The 18,972-nt window shown below is 55.1% G+C and overlaps 1 protein-coding gene across 1 annotated transcript in view; it reads left to right on the top strand.

Moving 5' to 3' along the window:
- Positions 1 to 1,158: 1,158 nt before the first annotated feature.
- Positions 1,159 to 18,972, top strand: part of RUNX3 (RUNX family transcription factor 3) — a 34,779-nt gene continuing 16,965 nt past the window's right edge. The window contains exons 1-3 of the mRNA XM_061480201.1: positions 1,159 to 1,596; positions 2,505 to 2,661; positions 6,247 to 6,351. Coding sequence (XP_061336185.1) covers positions 1,336 to 1,596; positions 2,505 to 2,661; positions 6,247 to 6,351 — 523 coding nt within the window. The 5' untranslated portion in view covers positions 1,159 to 1,335. The remainder of the gene's footprint in view (positions 1,597 to 2,504; positions 2,662 to 6,246; positions 6,352 to 18,972) is intronic.

Below are 18,972 nucleotides of genomic sequence, written 5' to 3'. Positions count from 1 at the left end.
GCGAGCGGGGCTCTCCGGACGCGGCGGGGGAAAACGCGTCTTTGGTTTGTGGAGGGACTTTAGGAAAAGCGGAATTTGTGATTTTATTTCACTGTTTGCTGTTTGGGTTTATTTTTGTTTGTTTTAAGGAAAACCGCGTCTCACCCCGCGCAGCGCGGAGCCGGGAAAGCTGCAGCCCGACGGGCAGCCCCGGGGCCTAAACACCGGACGGAGCCGAGCCCCGGCGGAACGCAGTGGGCAGCGCGGCAAGGGAACCCCCGCTAAGCCCCCGGTTCTGCCTCGTCGCGGCCGGGAAAGCCGTGGGCAGCCGCGGAGCGGAGCGAACCGCGGCCGCCGCCGCCGTTGTGTTCCCACAGAACCGGTGGCTTCGCCACGGATTTTTTTCTGCAACGATTGCGGCCGGAGCCGCCGGCCCTGCCCGCAGCCACAGCCCCGGGGGAGCTGCTGGGGGCGCCGGGACCGCCGGAGATGGAGCCGGTTTTCATTCTGGGGAGGGCAGAAGGTGGAGGCTGGGGAGCAGCGGTGTCCAGCGCAGGCCGTGGGGCGAGCAGTCCCCGTCGGTGATGCGTGTGCGGTGATGCGTGTGCCGTCCCACGTGGTCCTCCGCGGCCGCCGTTTCCCCGGTCCCAGCACGGTCGAGCCCCCTCCGGCTGCGGGGGACGTGCTGCGCTCCCAGCCCCGTGCACGGCGGCGGCTCCGGCCCCATCGCGCCCCAAACCTTTTGCCGGCGACGGCACGAAGCCACCGAGCCCCGACGTGTGCCCGCCCTGCCGGGCCCGGCGGGGTACGGGGGGGGGGGGGGGGGCACATGGCTCCCACCGGGCACGCCCCCATTCGGCATTAACCCCGCCCCTTGTGCCTATGACCACGCCCCGTTGGAGCCACGCCGTGGGAGGGGAGAAGGGCGCCCGCGGCCCCCCCATTGGCCGCACTCCCCGTCCTTCAGGGCGCTGCCCGCCCCGCCCGGGCCGGCAGTAAATACGGTACCGGGCGGGCGGCGGACACTCGGGAGCTGGTTTCGGGGCTGCCGGCTGAGGCACCCACTGCCACCGAGGCGCCCGGCCGCGACGTGGCTCTGCCGGGGCTCTGCGCCGCCTTTGCCAGGGCGGGAGCGCAGCGGGACTGCCGGGGACGAGCCCCGGAGCCGGGTGGGAGCGGACACCGCGCACCGCTTTCCCCGCGCCGCCCCGCGAAGGACGGCGATCCGCCGGGACGGAGCGAGGCAGCGAGGGGCCCGGCCGCCGCTGCCCCCGCCTCTGCTCCCCGCCGCCGCGCCCCGCCGGGCCTCACCTCGCACCCCTCGGCAGCGGCGGCTCCCTGACGCCCGCCGTTGTGATGCGTATTCCCGTAGACCCGAGCACCAGCAGGCGCTTCACACCCCCGTCCACGGCCTTCCCCTGCGGTAAGATGGGCGAGAACAGCGGGGCGCTGGGGGCCCCCGCGCCAGGGGCCCGGGCTCGGCCCGAGGTCCGCTCCGTCGTGGATGTACTGGCCGACCACGCCGGAGAGCTGGTGCGCACCGACAGCCCCAACTTCTTGTGCTCGGTGCTGCCGTCCCACTGGAGATGCAACAAGACGCTGCCGGTCGCCTTCAAGGTAAGCCGGGACGGGGCGGGGGGGGGATGAGGCCGCGCTGTACTCCCGGCAGGACCGGCCCGGCTCCGGGCTCGCCCCTCGCGCTTTAACTCGCTCCTGACATCACCTCGGAGCGAGCCCGGTTTATTATTTTTAATCACGTCTCCGCATTGCCCCGCGGTCACAGCATCTTAGATATTCCGTACAGTTAGGAGCTCTCAGGCAACTTTGAAGTTTAATGAGAGTGGAGGTTAATTACCTTCCTGGGAGAGGGAGGCAGGAAGATCTAATCGGCACAAAGAAAGCGAAGAGCCGAAGCCCCGGCACCCGGCTGCGCTGCCCGGGCTCCCCGCGCCGCCCGGCTCCGCTCCTGCGGGACCCAACGGGGCAGCCCCGGGCTGAGGCTTGGCGGGGGGAAAGCCCCAGCTTTGCGGGAGCCTGGGGGGACGGCAACTGAGCCCCACGAACCCCGGAGGTTGTTACAAACCGCCCCCCCCCCGTTTCTGCCGTGCCGGCACCGGGAGCTCGGGGCCCTCGTCCCCGGTACCCGGAGGGGGTTCAGAGGATCCGTTCCCCATCGCCGGGCTCAGGCTCCCCTCCGCGGCTTCGCCGGGCAACTCCGTGGCCGCCCCGAGTTCAGCAGCGTCTTTACACCCCTCCGAATCAAACAAAATAAAACACGAATGTCCCCGAGGGAGACCGAGGGCGGCCTCATCCCCCCCTCCTCCCCCCGCGTAATCCCCGCGCTCCTTTTAACCACCTTTTTAGCTCATTTTCCCCTTCCCCGCTGGTTTTGCAGCCCTCCTCGGGGGCTCGGATTGCTTTTGGTTTTGCTTCGGGTTTTTTGGCGGGTTTAGGGGGAAAAGCGTAGGGCAGGTTAGCTCCGACCGCCGTTGGTATTAGCCTAAAATCCTTCCGTTCCGCCTTAGGTCGTAGCTCTCGGAGATGTGCCCGATGGGACGGTGGTCACGGTGATGGCCGGGAACGACGAGAATTACTCGGCGGAGCTCCGCAACGCTTCCGCCGTGATGAAAAACCAAGTGGCGAGATTTAACGACCTCAGATTTGTTGGGAGAAGCGGCCGGGGTAGGTACCGCCCGGGGAATGGTTGTCTCTTATTTGTCTTTTTAGAGGAAAAAAAAGGAAAAGGAGGAGGGGAAAAAAAAGGGGGGGGGGGGGTAAGAGCTTTAGTTTATTTTAATTGTATTTTAATGACGTGTCTCCCGCGGGCCGGTGGTTTCGTTGCCGCGGGCCGGGCTTGTCGCGCAGGAAGGAGCGGCCCCGCTCCGCCTGGAGGTTCTTCCGCTGCGGTGCAGGGCAATAAACCCACCTCGGTGTAAAGCCTCCGATGTGGGGTAAGGAGGCTGCGGTCCCCTCTCAGACCCTCCCCGATTCATCTCATCCGGCCGCTCCAGTGGCCGCGGTGAGCGCCCGGTGAGGGGAGGTGCGTCGGTGCCCTCCAGTGTGAACGGTGCGGGGCGGAGAGGGCTCGTCTCGGTGCCCCGGTGACTCCCGTCGTTTTCTCTGCGTTTGCCGCGTGGAAAAGCGGGTCGGGAACGTCCCTCTCCGGCCGCGGAGTTTGGCTTTTCCCGTTCATCCCTCCCGCCCCTCTCAGCCGCATCGCACCTGAATTGCAAAGAGAGTAAACAGAATTTCAGCATCTCGCCACCGAGACGCGCTGCGGCTCGAGGCTCGTAATTGTTTCATTTAAACGAAAATAAGAATTCTATATTTTAATGGCCATATGGTAGCGTTTTCTCCAAGTCTTTGAATGTATACGCACAATTTCAAATATATTTTGACTTCTCTGCATTAATTAAAAGCAGCGATGTTGGGAATTATTTGCATGTAATAACTGTTTACTTGTTCCTCTTTATGAAACTTGAATAGTTTACATTCTTTCATACATTTCCTTTTTCCTGTTGGCTCCTTCTCCATGCTGCAGTTTCTTTAAAACTCTCCACTTAACTGGTTGCAGGTTGATGGATGGAAAATGTTTTTCTTTTATGAATTAAGCTTTCATTTCTGTAATCAATTATTCTCTCGGGCTCTTTTCTTTCTGGGTTGGGTTTTTTAATCGTCCTTGCACAAATTTCCAAGCTGAATGCAACCCAATCTCAGTTTGACTCTTGAATTCATTATTAACGCTCTCAATTAGCAGCAGTTTACAGTCCCGGGAAGCACTTGGGTGAACAGTCTCGTTCCTGGGGCAGAGTCCTGGCAAATGCTCGTTACAGCAGTAAAAAAAACCCTCTTCTGCCTCTGTGGAGCTTCAGAGCGTAACTCGACTGCTGATTATATGATTTTTAATGTGGGATGAGGCTTTGCAACATTTACGGAGCAATAACCCCATCGGGCTTCCTGGGGCTGGTGTAAAGGTGTCTGTAGGGTTTTCTCGCGGCGTGTGCTTAGTTCGCGGTGTACGGCAGCTCCTCGCGGTCACAGGGCTCTCTCAGACCTATTTAGCGTGAAAAATCGTTTCTATTGCATTTTAATTCAGGCTGTCCCGTTTGCTGTCATTTGTTCGGCTCCATCTCCTGGAGCCCGGCGCTGGTTTCGTTTATTCTGGCAGAAATCTGGACTCGCTGCAATAGGTTTTTGCTAGGGAAGAGCCCTGTGTGTGTGTAAACGTTTGTGCAAATCTAATGTGTGAAGTGTATGCCTGTGAATAGCCTGAGCGTGTGCCTGAACCCTGTAACATCAGAATAAGCTCTCGTTTGGAAAACATGGTTTTAAATGCTTCAGAATTGGGCATTTTTAATATTAATGTGTCCGGGCTTGTTCCCCATCGCTGTGAGCTGGAAAGAGCGGGGTCTTTCTCCTCACACACACACAAGCCGCAAAAAAGAATCACCATCTCCATAGACAAGACAGAGGCAGGGTGAAGGACCAGATTCCACTTATGCTTTGCTCTAAAAAAAAAAACCAAAACCAAACCCCAACCCTTTTCTCCTCAGCTTGCACTGTATGAAAAGAAAGCCAAGGCCGGTGAGGTGCTGCACCCCGGTACCTGCTCTCCCGGTTTGAATATCCCACAGGAGCATCCCACAGAGCCGTAGGTGCTCCCAAACCCACCCAGGAGCTGGGGTCCAGCCCCACGCAGCTGGGGATGAGTAACGTCAGGCCGGCTTCCTGAGAGGGCGGGAAATGAGTAAAAAAGATGCTAGGTACTAATTCTCATTTTCGATTCACGGGAGGGGTTTTGCGAGATCCTGAGAGGCAGAAGTGGCCTGGCCAAAACCCGCCGGAGGTTTTGTATCGGCTGCGAGCAAGGGGGGAGGCTGAAATGCGGGGGAGTGATTTCACATGGAGAGTAAAACATTAAAATCATAATTAAAGCAGGAATCCGCTGCGGGAGGGCAGGGAGCTACCGGGCTCAGCTCCTCGGGCGTGAGGCAGGGTTTGTGTCTCAAGCCGTCCTCACCCGCTCGCTGCCTGCCCCTCGCATGCAAACCAAGGGGCTCCCTCCTTCGCCTCCCCTCCCACGACGCTTCCTAAATAATTGCTCCCAACAGCCCTCATCCCTGCGCTCGGGTTCGGAGAAGGTTTTGCCAGCAAATCCTCCGTGTTGGTTGGTTTCATGTGGCCGAGCCGGCGCCCGGGAGCCTCCGTGCTCCGCAGGCTGCGGCTGCAGCGCGGCTCCTAATGCAGGTTGTCAGCGCAGGGGTTCGGGTTGTGTTTGGGGAGGGTAAAACCAAATCCTTCTGGCACAGAGCATGGGCTGCAGGTTTGTGCGCTGTTTAGTGCTGTGCTAAAAGTGAGGCGAGGCACGGGTTGATGCCTGATGGGCTTTAAAGCCACCATTTTCTCCCCCCACCGACAGTCCCGTAGAGAAACTCTCCCACCTGGGATAATTGCGGGATGTTCTCTGGAGCAGATAATTTCATTTTCCGTTTATTCTTTTTCCCTTCTAGCTGTATAAATACGGTTTATGTTTTGCTATGGATATTCCCAGGTTCAGCCCTATAGATAGATGGTGGTCGGGATGTGAAAAATGCTTCATCCTCATAGGGAAAAAGGGAAAGGAGATGGCTTCTTGCTGCGGTTCTTTGCGAAGTGCAGGCTGGAAGAGCTTCGAGCTGCGGCATGGGCACTTCCAGCCTGATTCCTGCTGGGGTTTATACCTCTGAAATACTAGATACCTTTGAAATCCCACCGTGATTGCTCTTGAGGGGTTGGTTAGAGCGGTTTGCTCTCTTGCATGTGCAGTCTACCCCTTCATACAAGGGAGCATCCCATGGGACCCAAATCTGTCCCTCGTGGAGGGGGTCCTGTGTCCAGCACTGTGTTTCAGGGCTGGATTCCCATGGGAAAAGGAGAAGCATCTGAGCAGGAAGGCACCAGGAAGCTGCTGTGGGTGGAGGGGTCAATATGGGGACAGGGATGGGGAGGAGGGGGACAAGTGACTTTTCCATCCAGGAAGGTCCTGGCTCCCGCTCTGAACCAGGTCCAAGCCTCTCTGTGCTGCAGCCAGCAGAACCCCAGTGGGAGCCGGCCGAGCTTTGTGTCTCGGCAATCCTGTCTCATAAAATTAAATGATGTGTGTGTGTTGGAGTTCGGTGGATGTGGATATTTGTGTCTGAGCTTGCTCCAGAAGGAGCCTTTCACTCCCACAAGAGCTGAACCCTCATTTCTCCCTGTTTTGTTTTTCTTTCCCCTCACCTTCCTTAGGAAAAAGCTTTACCCTGACGATCACCGTGTTCACCAACCCCACGCAAGTTGCTACCTATCACCGAGCCATTAAAGTGACTGTGGATGGACCCCGGGAGCCACGAAGTAAGTGATGTGTTTTATCTGGCAGCCACTGAGATGCGTGGAGGGGATGCAGGGGTTGGGCTCTGTGCGGTTGAAGGATGCAGGATGCTGTTGTGGCCAGGCCAGCCGGGGCAGGCACCCCTCGCAGAGCTAATGTGAGCCGTGGGACCGTGCACTGCGTGACATCATGTGGATGCTTTTGTGTTCTTTGCACAAGGGAGCATGTTGCGTGTCTCTGCCTGCTCTTGCCACCTCCATATCCCATTGGGGAGGGATGGTTGCATAGCTCCAGCCCTGGTAGTGGCTGGGATGCAGGGAAAATGCTGTGGGTATGAGGAGGACTGGACCGTGGTGTTGTGCAGGGCACGGCTGGGGGGTTGCAGCCATCAGAGGCTGAATTGCCGATTATTGAACTGGAATGCGGGCAGGTTTCTTTGCTGGGTTCTCTTTGCCTGTGTGTCTGCAGGGCCCAGCAGGGCTCGGTGAGCACCTTCCCCTTTGCTCGGTGCTGCTTTCACTTTCGGGTTGTCGGAGGCTCTGGCTGATGGCAGCTTCCGAAAGCCCAAGAGATGACTGAACCAGCTGCGGCGCTCCCAGGGTGCAGGCGGGGGCCTGTTGGCTGGGGAGGGCTCTTTGCACACACAGCTGTGAATCACCCTCGTGGGGCTGGGGGCTGGCACTGGGCTGATTTGAGCTCACTTTGGCATCTGTGACCCGTGCGGGGAAATGCTCCGGTGCCGTTGGCTCAGGAGTTTCCTTTTGCCACAGGTAATATTTGCTCTGTGGGACCCTCCCCTGCAGCGAGTTCTCATCCCCAGGGCCTCTGTCTCTGGGTTTTTGCTCTGGCTTCACCTTCCTGACCGCTCAGCACCACCCTTGGGACCATAAAGCAGAGTTTGTTCCCTTTGTGTGTAAGGCTGCCGGTGCCCAAACTGAAGGGAAACGGTTTGATCCTTCTAAATATGCTTTAGAAAATACTTTCTGCTGATGCTGTCTCGGGGCCATCGGTGCCCCTTGATGTCAGGCCAGGTGAAGGCTGCTCCCTTGGCGAGGAGGTTTTATTTGCTTTGGGGTTTGCTGGGTTTTGTTCCCCCTTTTATTTCGGAGCACAAGAGGCTTCATGGGCATTCCTGGGATTTGCCAAGCTGGCATCCAGGCAGTGCCATGCTGTTGGGTTTTTAAGGCAGGTCCCTGTGTGGGGCTGTGGCAGTGAGCAAACATGGATTGTGGTGGGTGCTGCAGCCACTGGGACTGGGCTGGGAGGGGAAAGCAGGGAGACATTTCACAACTCTTCCAGGTCAGGAATAGAAACCAGGTCTCCTGACTCCTGGCTCAGCCCTTTATCTGCTGCATCAGATCGCCTTTCTAATAATAATAATAATCAGGAATACATAAATAATAATACAAGGCGAGATAGTTGCTACTCTTGGCGTTTGGTTTGCTCTGCACCGATAGCCAGCACTCGCCAAACCCTGCTGAATCACACCCGCTCCTCCTGAATTTCAACATCCCATCCCATCGCTCCCATCTTTAATTTACATCCCCTGATACAGGCAAGGGCTGGGGGGCTGTGCTGTTGGGCTGCGGCTGAGCCCTCCTTTGGTTACCCCAGGCAGAACCAGGGATGGAGCAGCTCGTCCTGACTCCGTGTGCCCAGGGATGTGCTCGCCGGCAGGGCTGCAAGGTCAGCGCTTCCCTGGGGTTTGCTGGGTTTGGTGTTTTTCAGGTCAGATGTAAGGAAGCTCTTCCCTGTGAGGGTGATGAGGCGCTGGCACAGGGTGCCCAGAGAAGTGGTGAATGCTCCATCCCTGGCAGTGTTCAAGGCCAGGTTGGACAGGGCCTTGGGCAACCTGGTCTGGTGTGTGGTGTCCCCTGCCCATGGCAGGGGGTTGGAACTGGGTGATCTTAAGGTCCTTTCCAACCCAAACCAGTTTGTGGTTCTATGACTTGTAGACCTCAGAATGCCCGTGCCGGAGGTGAAGGCTCCCTGAGGAGTCCTTCATGGTGGTTGCTGGCTGCCTTGTGTACACCCCAAAGGTCAATCTCTTCCCCACCACTCCTGCACCTGTAAAGTACTGATCGAAGGAGTTCACCCCCAAGCTGTGCTATGGGGAAGTTTTTCAGATGATCATAGGTTTGGTTGTGGTACAGGGCATATTTTGACTCCCAGTTTGACCCGGGGGCTGAAATTCATGATTGAGAATTCAACGTCTTGAACGGGAAGAAAAAAACTACACACACACACCCCCCCCCCCTCTTTCACCAGCTTGGTTTGTGTTTTTGAATGAATGCGCCCTTCCCTCCCTGCAGAAACCCTCGGTGTGGAAATACCGGCTACAAAATGATCCAGGTTCACTCCTGGAACCCCAGCGTGGTTTTCCTGGTTAACCTGCCACTGGGTGGCTCTCAGGCACAGCACCCCTGGGTGCTCCGGCCCCCAGCAGCATCAACACCCAAGCGCAGTGGCCAGCGCTGGTGCCCCTGCTTGGCCTTAGGAACAGTGGGTCTACATGTTCAGTATTCTCACCCACATATGTGTAAGTACATATGTGTGTGTGTATGTGCACACAGAAATAGCTGAGGGGTTTTCCCTTCCTTGACTGCAGTGTGGCAAATGGGTGGGACATGGTGTGTGTTGGCTCCCGTTGTGCAGGGTCAGCACTGGCTGGGGCTGGAGGCTGGATGTGGGGCTGGTGTGAGCGGGCAGAAAAGCACCCTTAATGCGGAAAGAATTGGTCATTTGTCTTGGTGTCCTGGGAAAGCCCTGGGCATCATCTTCTCAGATGCAGCAAAATCCCTCCAGCCAACGTTCTAGTGAAGTTTTTGGGTCAGAAATGCAGCTGGGCTCCCTGCCCCACCTCTGAGCATCCCATTCATCTTCCACCCCTGTCCCATGGCTTCATCTAAGGCCCATAAGCAAATCTTTTAAACAAAGCTCTGCCCAGAAAAAAAACTGAGGAGTTTCCAATGGGGTTGAGATGGGTGAGAAATCACAGGGAAGTGGATGAGAGCTGGAGCCCGTGCGGGGCCTGGGAAGGAGCCTGGATGGGGCCACCAGGAGAGCTGGTCCCAGGGTACTGAAGATCTGAGAGGTTTGAGGCCCCACAGCCAAGTGAGGAGCAGCACCAGTGCATGTGGGGCTGGTGACAGCGGTGGCCTTGGCTGAGCTGCTGTGGTCCCCAGGCATCCCTGCCAGCATCACACCGGCCCCTCCGAGCAGCCGCTCGCACAAAGATGATGTTTTCTTGTGCTCAGTCTCCTTCTGGGTTAGATCTGGAGAGGAAAAGGACATTCTGTCAAGTTGGCACCTTAGCTCTAAACAAATAGCGCAGCGGGTGCCAAGTGTTGACATTCTTTGTACAAACAGGAAGTAATAAAATATTTGAGCTTCCTGTGAAATTTCCTTCTATTTTTTTTCCATCCCCTCCTTTTCTGCAGCTCTTGGTTCAGCAAGAGCCCTGCTCGGCCAAGCTGCAGCCCTGGTGCAAAGGCCTCTTGCACCCACAGCTGCTTGCAAAATAACCCACAAGAGGCAGAACATAGGGAAATGAATAGCTGGAAGCTGTACAGGGGTGTTTAGTCTGTTCCTGGGCAAACGGGAGCATCTCCAGGGCCTCCCCCATCACACCCACCTAATGGATCCATTCCCTGCCATTGCGCTCATCTCCTCCCTGCCATCACTCTCCTCCTCCCAGCTCCCCTGTGCAGCACCAGCACCTTTCAGCCCATCTCCTGGGAGCTCTTACGCCAAGTAACTTTGGTTTGGTTTGGATTTTGCCTTGGATGCCTTTTTCTCCATCTTTGACTCTTTTCTTGCTGCCGTTCAGTGCTCCTTAACCTCTCTTTGCGTCTTTTTAAATCTCTTTTGCCCTTAACCCTTTGTTTCTGATTTCCGCCCCATCCCTGCTGTCCTGGCCACTGTGTTGGGGAGGAATGGGAGACCAAGAGGACTTGATCACCCTCCATAACCCTCATGGGGCAGCACACCTTCACCCAGCCGTGCTCACCTGGGCTATAAACTATTCCCTTGGCTGGGAGCACGCACAGAGCCCTGTGTGCCAGTGCTGGCGAGGTGGGGAGGGGTGAAGGCAGTCATGCTGGGATGTGCAGAGCCCAACAACTTGCATGGTGAGGGCTTGGACTGCTTTGAGTATAAAGTTGCTTTCTGAACGATGAAATAGAGGGAGGGATGTAATGTGGATGTTCACCTCTGAAGGCAGCAGGTCCCTGTGTCCCCCTTGTTATCAGCAGTGAGAGTGCTCGTGGAGGGGCTGGCGGCGACTGTTGGTGTCTCCAGCCCTGCTCATTCTGGGGGTGTGTGTCAGAGATCCGATGCCTTTGGTCATGTCCCTGCTTGGTGTGACAACGGCAAGTGCCAGGAGGATGTCCCCATCCTGCAGCATCCACTGGCCGGGCCGGCAGGAGCAGGATGATGATGGGGCTCCCCCTGAGCAGCACGTAGCTGTTGTGAAAGCGGTGAAAAAGCTTCCCATCCCTCCCGGCTCTGAGCTGTTTCTAAGAACCAAGAACCACCACTTCTTTCTTTTGTGCTTTCCATCCCCTGAGCAGGGTGAGGGTTTTCCTCCCCATGTGCGGCATCAGTCTGAGCCACAGCTCTTGGCTGGGAAGCGGAGAGCTTCGGATGTACAGAGGGTGGAAACCCCCTTGTCTGTACCCATGCGAGGTGTCAATGGAATCTGTGTCACTGAGGTGCTGGTGGTCAGTGACTGCAAGGCTGTGGCTTGGGTGCTGGCTGCTCTCGAGCTCCCCGTGCATGGCGACTGCTTGGCTTCAAGCACAGGGTAAAAAAGCAAACCTGGGAGAAAGATTAACTGTAAAGAGGAAACCCCCTGAATCCTGTGAAACCCCTGTAAATCCCCTGTAAATCCACCCCCAAGGGGCATGGCTGCTGTGCACTGCAGGGTCCTGGGGTGGCTGCAGGAGGAGGGTGCCTGTGGGTGCCCCGGCCCCACTGCAAGGGCAGCTCCTGTGGGGAGGGAGCAGGTTGTCTGCACCCACTGGGGATGACACACACCTCGTGTGGCTCCTCCATCCACGTCAATAACCGAGCGCCTGAGCCCGGCACACCCCATGTCTCACCCCACGCCTGGCGCCTTGCTGGCCCCAGCTCCCCGCATCCCGGTGCAGCCCCAAACACCCCCGAAAAGCCTTTCCTTCTCTATTAATTTATGTAAGATGCTTCTGAATCCATTTGTCTTGAGTTTGGAGGAGTCTCTGCTGTGGGGTTTTCCGTTCTATTCCTGGTGGATGCTTTGCTTTGAGGCTAGAGAAGAAAGGATGCGCAGGGCTGTGCTCCAAGTCAAGTGATCCCCACACTACTTCCGTGGCTGCAGATAAGTCTGAGATTTAATATGCTGCGGAGTGGTTATTTCCTTGCTAGCTTTGGGGTTGCAGTGTCTTCAAAAGCATTGATGATTTCTGGTGGGATTTCTGACCCCTTGGTAATCGCCTGTAGCAAAGAGCATCTCGTTGGGGCTTCCTTTGTTTGCACTGGGTTTTGTAGTGGGGGAAAGAGAAGGATGAAGCAGAAACATCCCTATTACCTTTGGGAAAAGCATCTGACCCATGAATTCACCCATCACTGGGCTTCAGGGAAGGGCAATGGCCAGAGCTTTTGGGAAAGGCAGAGCCACTGTTGGGAAGCAGGCACAATGCAGGAACCCCTCTGCAGAGCTGGTGTTTGCCCCCCAGCTCCATGGCAGTTTTGGCTGCCTCATCTTGTAGTGCTTTGTCCCATGGGCCTGGGCTGTAAATTTACCTGTGGTGTAAATCCACATGGAGCATCCTCCACGTGGGAGAACGGGAAAAGCTTTTCTCATGGTTTCATTACAATTTGAAGCAACTTTGAGAGAAGACAGGACCTGGAATTGCTCTGCAGGGCTGGAATTGTGCTGCGGGAGGCAATGCGTTGTGCCAGCTCCTTGAATCTGGGTAATGAAACCTGTAGCTCTCCCATTCCTGGGATATGGGGGAATCAGGACCTGCCAAGTGTCAGACACGGGTGTGACAGCCTGAAATAGCTGAGGATGAAGAAGAGAGAATGAGGCAGTCAGTGGGGTTACAGGGTGGGAGCCAAAAAGGAACAAGGGCAAAATGACCCCCTCTTGCCATATTCCCATGGGCACTGTGGGCTGCAGCATGCCCAGGGCACGTGTTTGCTGCACCTCTCACCCTCAGAGATTCAATACGGCCTCGGCAAGTGCTTGGAGAAGAGAGAATAAACTATTAGAGGGTCTTGTGCTTCTCAGGCGCTCGAGTGGAGACCCAGGACGGGGCTGCTCGTGCCAGTATTGTGCGAGTGCAGATCTTTATCTTGGCTGAGAGGCTCCCTCATGGGGCGAGCAAAACTCCGACTGGGGAGGTTTCTGTGATTAAAAGCAGGCTCAGTGCTGAAGTGCTCCCATGGGGTGACAGTTTTGGGTATTATTAGGGGCTTTTGTTTTATTCCCCTGCTTGTCCTTAGCTAGATATAAATACACAGGCATCTCCCAGCTTGTCCAGGAATTAGGGAAAAAGAAAAGGGAAATTGCAATGAAAAAGGAAAAATAAGAGGGAGGAAAAGAGAGAGAACTTAATCAATCAAACCAACGAGGTCATTTAAATAAATAGATGACCTCATCACTTACGGCACAGTTATTTGTCAATATAAAACAGCTACAAAAAGTGGTGCTTAAAATACGCTGATTTCCCACTTCTTGAGAGCTGTCCCCCTCCCTGGGAAGGAAGAGGAGGAAATCCTGAGTGACACTTTCTCGTTTCCCTATTAACTCCCTGCTCTTGATGTGCTGCAGCTCTTGGAGATGGATGTTTAAAGAAACCCTGGGGGCTCCATATGACTGCTTTGGGTCGTGCTTTGGGACAGAGCTGTGCAGAGCTCCTGGGTCTCTGATCCAGCCCTGCAGAGCCCTAATTGAGCAGCAAAAGGGCTTTGGATGGAGTGTGGGCTTTTGGGGGGCCTGGAACACGGCAGGCAGGGGCAATCCTCAGTGGGAATGTAGTATTTTAATAGCTCAGTTTTATTGGTGTTTTCTCTGCCGTCCCTCCAGCTGCCATGGGGTGGTTGGTGCCTGGGATGGGGCACAGAGACCGTTCAGCTCCATCCCACCCTTCCCTGTCCCGTTTGCTCTTTGGATGGAGACAAATGAAATGCAAATGCTGGGTGATGGCACCGGGCAGGAGGCAGAGGCTGGTCCCGCATCCCAAAGTGGGCGCTGAGGAGCGATGAGCTGGTGCGGGGTTCTGGGTTCCTGCAGGAGCCTTTGCAAACCAGTACTTGCTGCCACGGGCGGGTTCTCTGTTTGTATTCCCATCGCTAATGTGTTTTGATCCCAGTTTGCACCCTTTGGGATTTGCCCAGGCCGACCAGGGCATTGTTTTCCTGCAGAGGCAGCTCGGACACTGTCGATACTTGCATCACAGGCAATTATGTTCAACTGCCTCCTCTTGTTTCTTATAGGCACTGCCATTCAGTTAACCCCTTCGGGGTTCCATCCTGCAACGATGGGGCAAGGGGGAGCCAGGGCTCTGAAGATAATGGGTAAAAAGCCCTCAGGGAGAAAAGCAGCCGGGTGCTGGGTTTGTGTGGGTCGGGCTGTGCAGGACCCCCAGCCCCACGTGGGACCCGCTCACCCCTTTCCAGGGCACTGGAGCATCCCTGGGGACACCAGAGCATTCCCTGGGGAGAGCAGAGCAGGGACAGAGGCTGCCGACCATGCTCAAAGCGATGGGTTTGCACCGCCTGGGCCTTTGGTGCTACAGCTCGAGGCTGTAATCACGGCCTCAGGTATTAACACAGCAACTAAAATTATACGGGCTCCAGTAAATTCACCCCTCTAATTATTTTATTTGCCACATACAGTAAATTCCACCTCTCCTTTTATAATCACCTGGCGTATAATAACTCCAAATCATTTAACTTAAAAGTGACCAGTATTTTCTAGGCGAAGCCGTATTGGGAGTCAGAAGAGGGAAATGATTTTTGCTTGCATTGTACAAAGAAATCTTTGTTGAAATTGGTTGCAACACCTCCTGCTTTTGAAAGCTTTGGGAGAACCCGAGGGCACGATTCTCAGCTGGGCTGGAAGAGGCATTCCTGCTCCAGCTTTGGGGGATAAATGGGAATCGGAGAAGAAGGAGTTGATAAGAGTATTTGTAAGAGATGAAACTGGAGCAAAAGGATCCTCTGGTGGGTGGGAATGTTTGGAGAATTAAGTTGCATTGATGCCTCTTCCAGAAGGCCGTTGGGGTTTCGATGCTGGTGCAGGGGCAGTTGTCGGGTGCTGTCCCAATAAATAGCAAAAGAAATTCCCATTGGGAGCATCAGTGGCCTGAAGGGAGCTGTGAGGAGGGACCAGTGGGATGGGTGGGATGGGACTGATGGGATGGGTGAGCATGAAAAGGAGCATTTGTGAGCACTGGGGCAAGGATGTTGGTGACCTTCCCTCCCTTGCAAAGGAGCAGTGTTTTGTTCTGTGCCTCGGTTTACCCACTTGTAAAGCAGATCTAATGGCCTGGTGGGCAGCAGGTGATGTGGGAGCATTGCACATATGTGGAGGTTGTTGTTGGGGAGGATTTCTCATGCTGTAGCTGGGACTGCATCGTGCAGCGTTATCAATGCACTGCAACCCCATTTCGCTTGGGCAGGATTTGTGAGCTCAGGACAGTGCAAAGGGTCACAGGCTGGAGAAGAGGGGGAGAGGAAAGAAGTCAGTGCTAAAAGGCAAGTTTTGTTTCAGGGAAGGCAGCAGTTAAAGCACCAGAACTATCAAACAAAACCACAAGATCACATCAGATGTCAGGGCAGGACACATCTCGTTTCTCCCTCTCAAAAGGGCTTATCAGTGCAACCAATCACTTTAATGATGTGGCTGAGGGAGGAAGAGGATTTGACTCAGAGTGAGATGAAATTTAGTTCCTAAGACCCTTCTCTTCCGCTGCCGGAGACCAGTCACCTGCTCTGCAAGAGATAAATCATATCCTGCAGCGGAAGGTGCTTAGACGTGATTTTGCATTATTTTACCTTACTCTTTCCAGCGAATCCACACACTGTAGTGGGAGGGGGAGGAAGAACCCAACAAGCAGAGAGCACCCCCACTGCCTGTCTCAGCCTCTGAGCCCTTGCACCGTGCCAATGGGAAGGTGCTGAGCAGCTGAGCCCCACGCTCCTGTACCTCTCTGCATGGAGGTTCCCAGCTGAGCACATCCCTGTGGTCGGCCCGTGCGCAGCTCTGCTGCTTTGGCTTTGGAGGAGCAGCGTTGCAGAGAGGACTGAGGGTGCTGTGCAGGTAGCGTGGCGCTGGGGCTCTCGCCTGTAGCGCTGTGCTGTGTGTGCTGGCAAAGCTCGTCAGCAGCAGTAATTATCTGACATCCCAGCCCCCCTCTGGAGATGGAGCTTGAAGCTCAGTCCTGGGATAGGGAGGTATTCGTATTCAAATGGCAGGGCTCAGCTCCAGCTCTGTCCTAGGGCAAAGGGGAAACCCAGTGCTCAGCATCCTCAAACCTTGGGAAGTTGGGTCTGTTTTGATGGAGACCAGGACTGGCCAACCCCTGCTGTACCCGGTCATCAGATGCATCTCGTGTCCCTTAGCACATCTCTTGCACAGGTCTGAACCCAGTAGATGGTCCTTCCCATCCTGGGCAGAGTATAACCAGTGTCACCCAAAGGAATTTGATGTGCTTGCCCTAATGGAACAGGTTATGAACTGGGAAAAACCAGCTATACTGGTACCACACGGGTCCCATTTCAAGTTGTTAGATAGCAGGCATTAACTCACTGCAAATTGGCATCACTCCACTGATCTATGGAGTGACAGCTAATGTATGCAGCTGAAAATCTGATCTCAGACATGGCTGAGGCAATACCAGCTGGATGTACTTGAGATCTGTCTGCTTCCTCCCCAGCACCCAGCTTTGAAATCTCTGAACCAGGGGGTTTGCCCAATTCCATGAGAACTGGATCGCAGCCCATAAAAGAATTTTGCTTTCCTGGAATCAGGAGCCAGTGCAGAGGAGTCAGCGAGGCTGGTGCTGGTGGGGTCTGCACCCTGCTCCGAGAGCTGCCGTGCTTCCTGCACGCTGCACCGGTCTGTTGGCCTGTGACACGGGTGGAATTCTCAGCTCTGCAAACCAAAGCTCTGATGAGGCACCTACTTCACTCTGCAGCCCCAGAGCCAGGTTTTCAGAGGTCTTTTTGGATGGAAAGATGCAGGAAAGCACTCACGGGGATTTTCAGCAAGGCACGAGTGAGATAAATGCTTAAAACCTGATGAATTTTACCCAGTCTGCTGCTGAGCATGCCCTCAGCTTTCCCTATGCTGAGAACTGCTTTAAAGTATCTTTGTAAATCCAGAAAGACTCAGTGTCCCTGCTGAAACCCTGGGAACGGGGAGCTCGTGTCCTTCAGGGATTTGTGCCGAAGGTGCGTGGAAATTTGGGCGTGATGTTCCTCTGGATTTGAGCAGGGACCACGGCTCCTGAATCCCAGGGGCTTTTGGAAATGCTACCCTAGCTTTCTGTTTAAATCTCTGCTTTAATACCCTGCTTTGTTTTCCTTCCAGAGGGCTTAGTTTTGGGGTCTTCCAGTGTAATAAGAGGCCTCAAAAGGATTTATCAGAAGGTGCCCCCATGGCAGGGTGGGCAGGGAGAGGCAGAGGCAAAGGTACTAACCCAGAAGTGAGAGGAGATGAGGGGCTTGCGAAGCCGCTAATCAATGCCAGGCTGCCTAGAACGAACATCTCCCGCTGCTGGAGCTTCAGACAGCAAAAAAACCTCCTGTAAATGCAACATATCTCTGTGCTTCCTGCCAGCTGGCCAGCAGCCAGCCTATTTCCTTCAAAAAGAGGGATATTTATTTTCATCCTTTTAGAGGCAGCCAATTCATCTCAGACCACCACCAGCCAAAAAAGCTTTATAAATTAGCAGCCCTTTTCTTTTAATTCTCTCCCCCACCCCCTGAAATATTCTTTTCCTCTCGTTGTTGGAGTCGGCGTACACCCTCCGCGGGGCCGTGCGAGCCGCGGCGCATTGCGACACACTCCCCTTTCTCTCCAAGCTGGAGCAAGACAGTAGCGGTAGTGTCTCACGAAAGCCAGAGGAAACCAAAGCAAAGCCTCGCCGTGACTGATTCTCTTTCCAAATGGCGTAAGCAGGCCAACTTCAAACATGTGAATAATGAGTTATCTGTGCCTCACTTTGTTCGGCAGCAGAAGAGAAGGTTCCTGCTAACATTTTCCTCCTGCTCCCTCCTGTGAACTTCTGGGCTTCAGCTTTCAGAAGCGGGCTGAAGTAGAGCTGGTGCTTGCCGGCTGCTGCCTCTCACCGGGGCTCGGTGGAGATCCCCATTGTCCTCCATGGAGGCGGTGTGTTTGAGTCCCTTTCTGCCACGGGCAGCCAGCTCCCGTCTCCACACTGTCCTCCGCTGGCTGTGGGGCTCCACCAGATTCTTCTTGGCCGGGGATTTCCCATGGCGAGTCTCGGGCTGGAGATGGGTTTCCAGGGAAGACCTGAGGGATGTTCGTATCTTGTGTTATAGGTGTACAGAGATGAAACCACCCCCCCATCTGCCGCAAGGGACAGGCCTGCTGTTCCCATAACACAGGCGTTTCACATGTGGCTTGTTTCTGGAGCATGTGCTGGGACTTGATAGTCAAGCCGAGACTGGGAAAAAATTCAGCCCTCTGTAGAGGATTGGTGTGTCTCTGAAGCACCTATTTTGAGGGCTACAAGTGGGATTTGAAAGGTGTTTTGTGTGCAGAATGGAGTTCTGTTCGCTGCCGATTGCTTTCTTGTGGTCCATTCTCATGGACATGTAGAGACTAAGGCACTGGATTATGTGCAGTGCGGCTGCACGACTGCTCCCGGCGAGCTCCTTGCCTGGGCTGTGGCATTTGGCTGTTGATGTTCGAGCAGAGCCTTTGGTGCAGGGTGGTGAGGGCTCGTTGGTGAGATGCTTGGAGCCTTGCTTCAAAGGTGGACGCGTGGGGTCTCTGTGGCCACTGACGGCTCTGCTCGAGCTGCTGCCGTCTCCCGGCTCTGGCCGCCTCTTCAGTGGAGCTAAGGAAATGATCTGCAAATGTGTGTGTTAATGGAGATCCCCCCGGAGCTGAAAGGCCGCGTTTCCTTCGTTTCCTTCGCTCCAGCTTGCCGCCAGCGCTCACAGCAAGATGCCTGGGCAGGGCCAAGCCACTTCCCACCATCTGCGCTCCCTCCCTTTGGTAGCACAGGGCTGCAGTGGGGATGGGGACCAACGTGGCACCCAAATCCGAGGTGGGAGAGCAGTGCTGCTCCCTGTCTCTCCTGACTGTAACCCCTTTCTACCTGTGATCAATTTAATATGCTGCATCTCAGTAACCTGGGGAAATAAGCTGCTTTTGGTGAACACCATGGACACCCACCCACTGCCTGAAAACCCCATCCAGGTCCCGGCTTCGGAAGCCACATCAGGTTGCACACTCCTAGAAGGAAGAGCAGGATGTGTTTAGTCTTTGAAATGTTTTAATGCAGAAAGCATGTCTTTAAATCATAGCTTTGAGGGCCTGAGCTGCAGCACGGCACACACTGTTTCGCTGTCTGCATTCCAAGGAAACACCCAAAACTTCCAGTATGCTTCTTATTACCAGCCTA

Source organism: Pezoporus flaviventris, unplaced genomic scaffold, assembly GCF_033815535.1.
Source record: "Pezoporus flaviventris isolate CSIRO_AGI_PZ_B2104156 unplaced genomic scaffold, CSIRO_AGI_Pfla_v1 ptg000176l, whole genome shotgun sequence".
Taxonomy (NCBI): Eukaryota; Metazoa; Chordata; class Aves; order Psittaciformes; family Psittacidae; genus Pezoporus; species Pezoporus flaviventris.
Note: the sequence above shows the minus strand (reverse complement) of the source record. Positions and strands in the feature narration are given on the sequence as shown.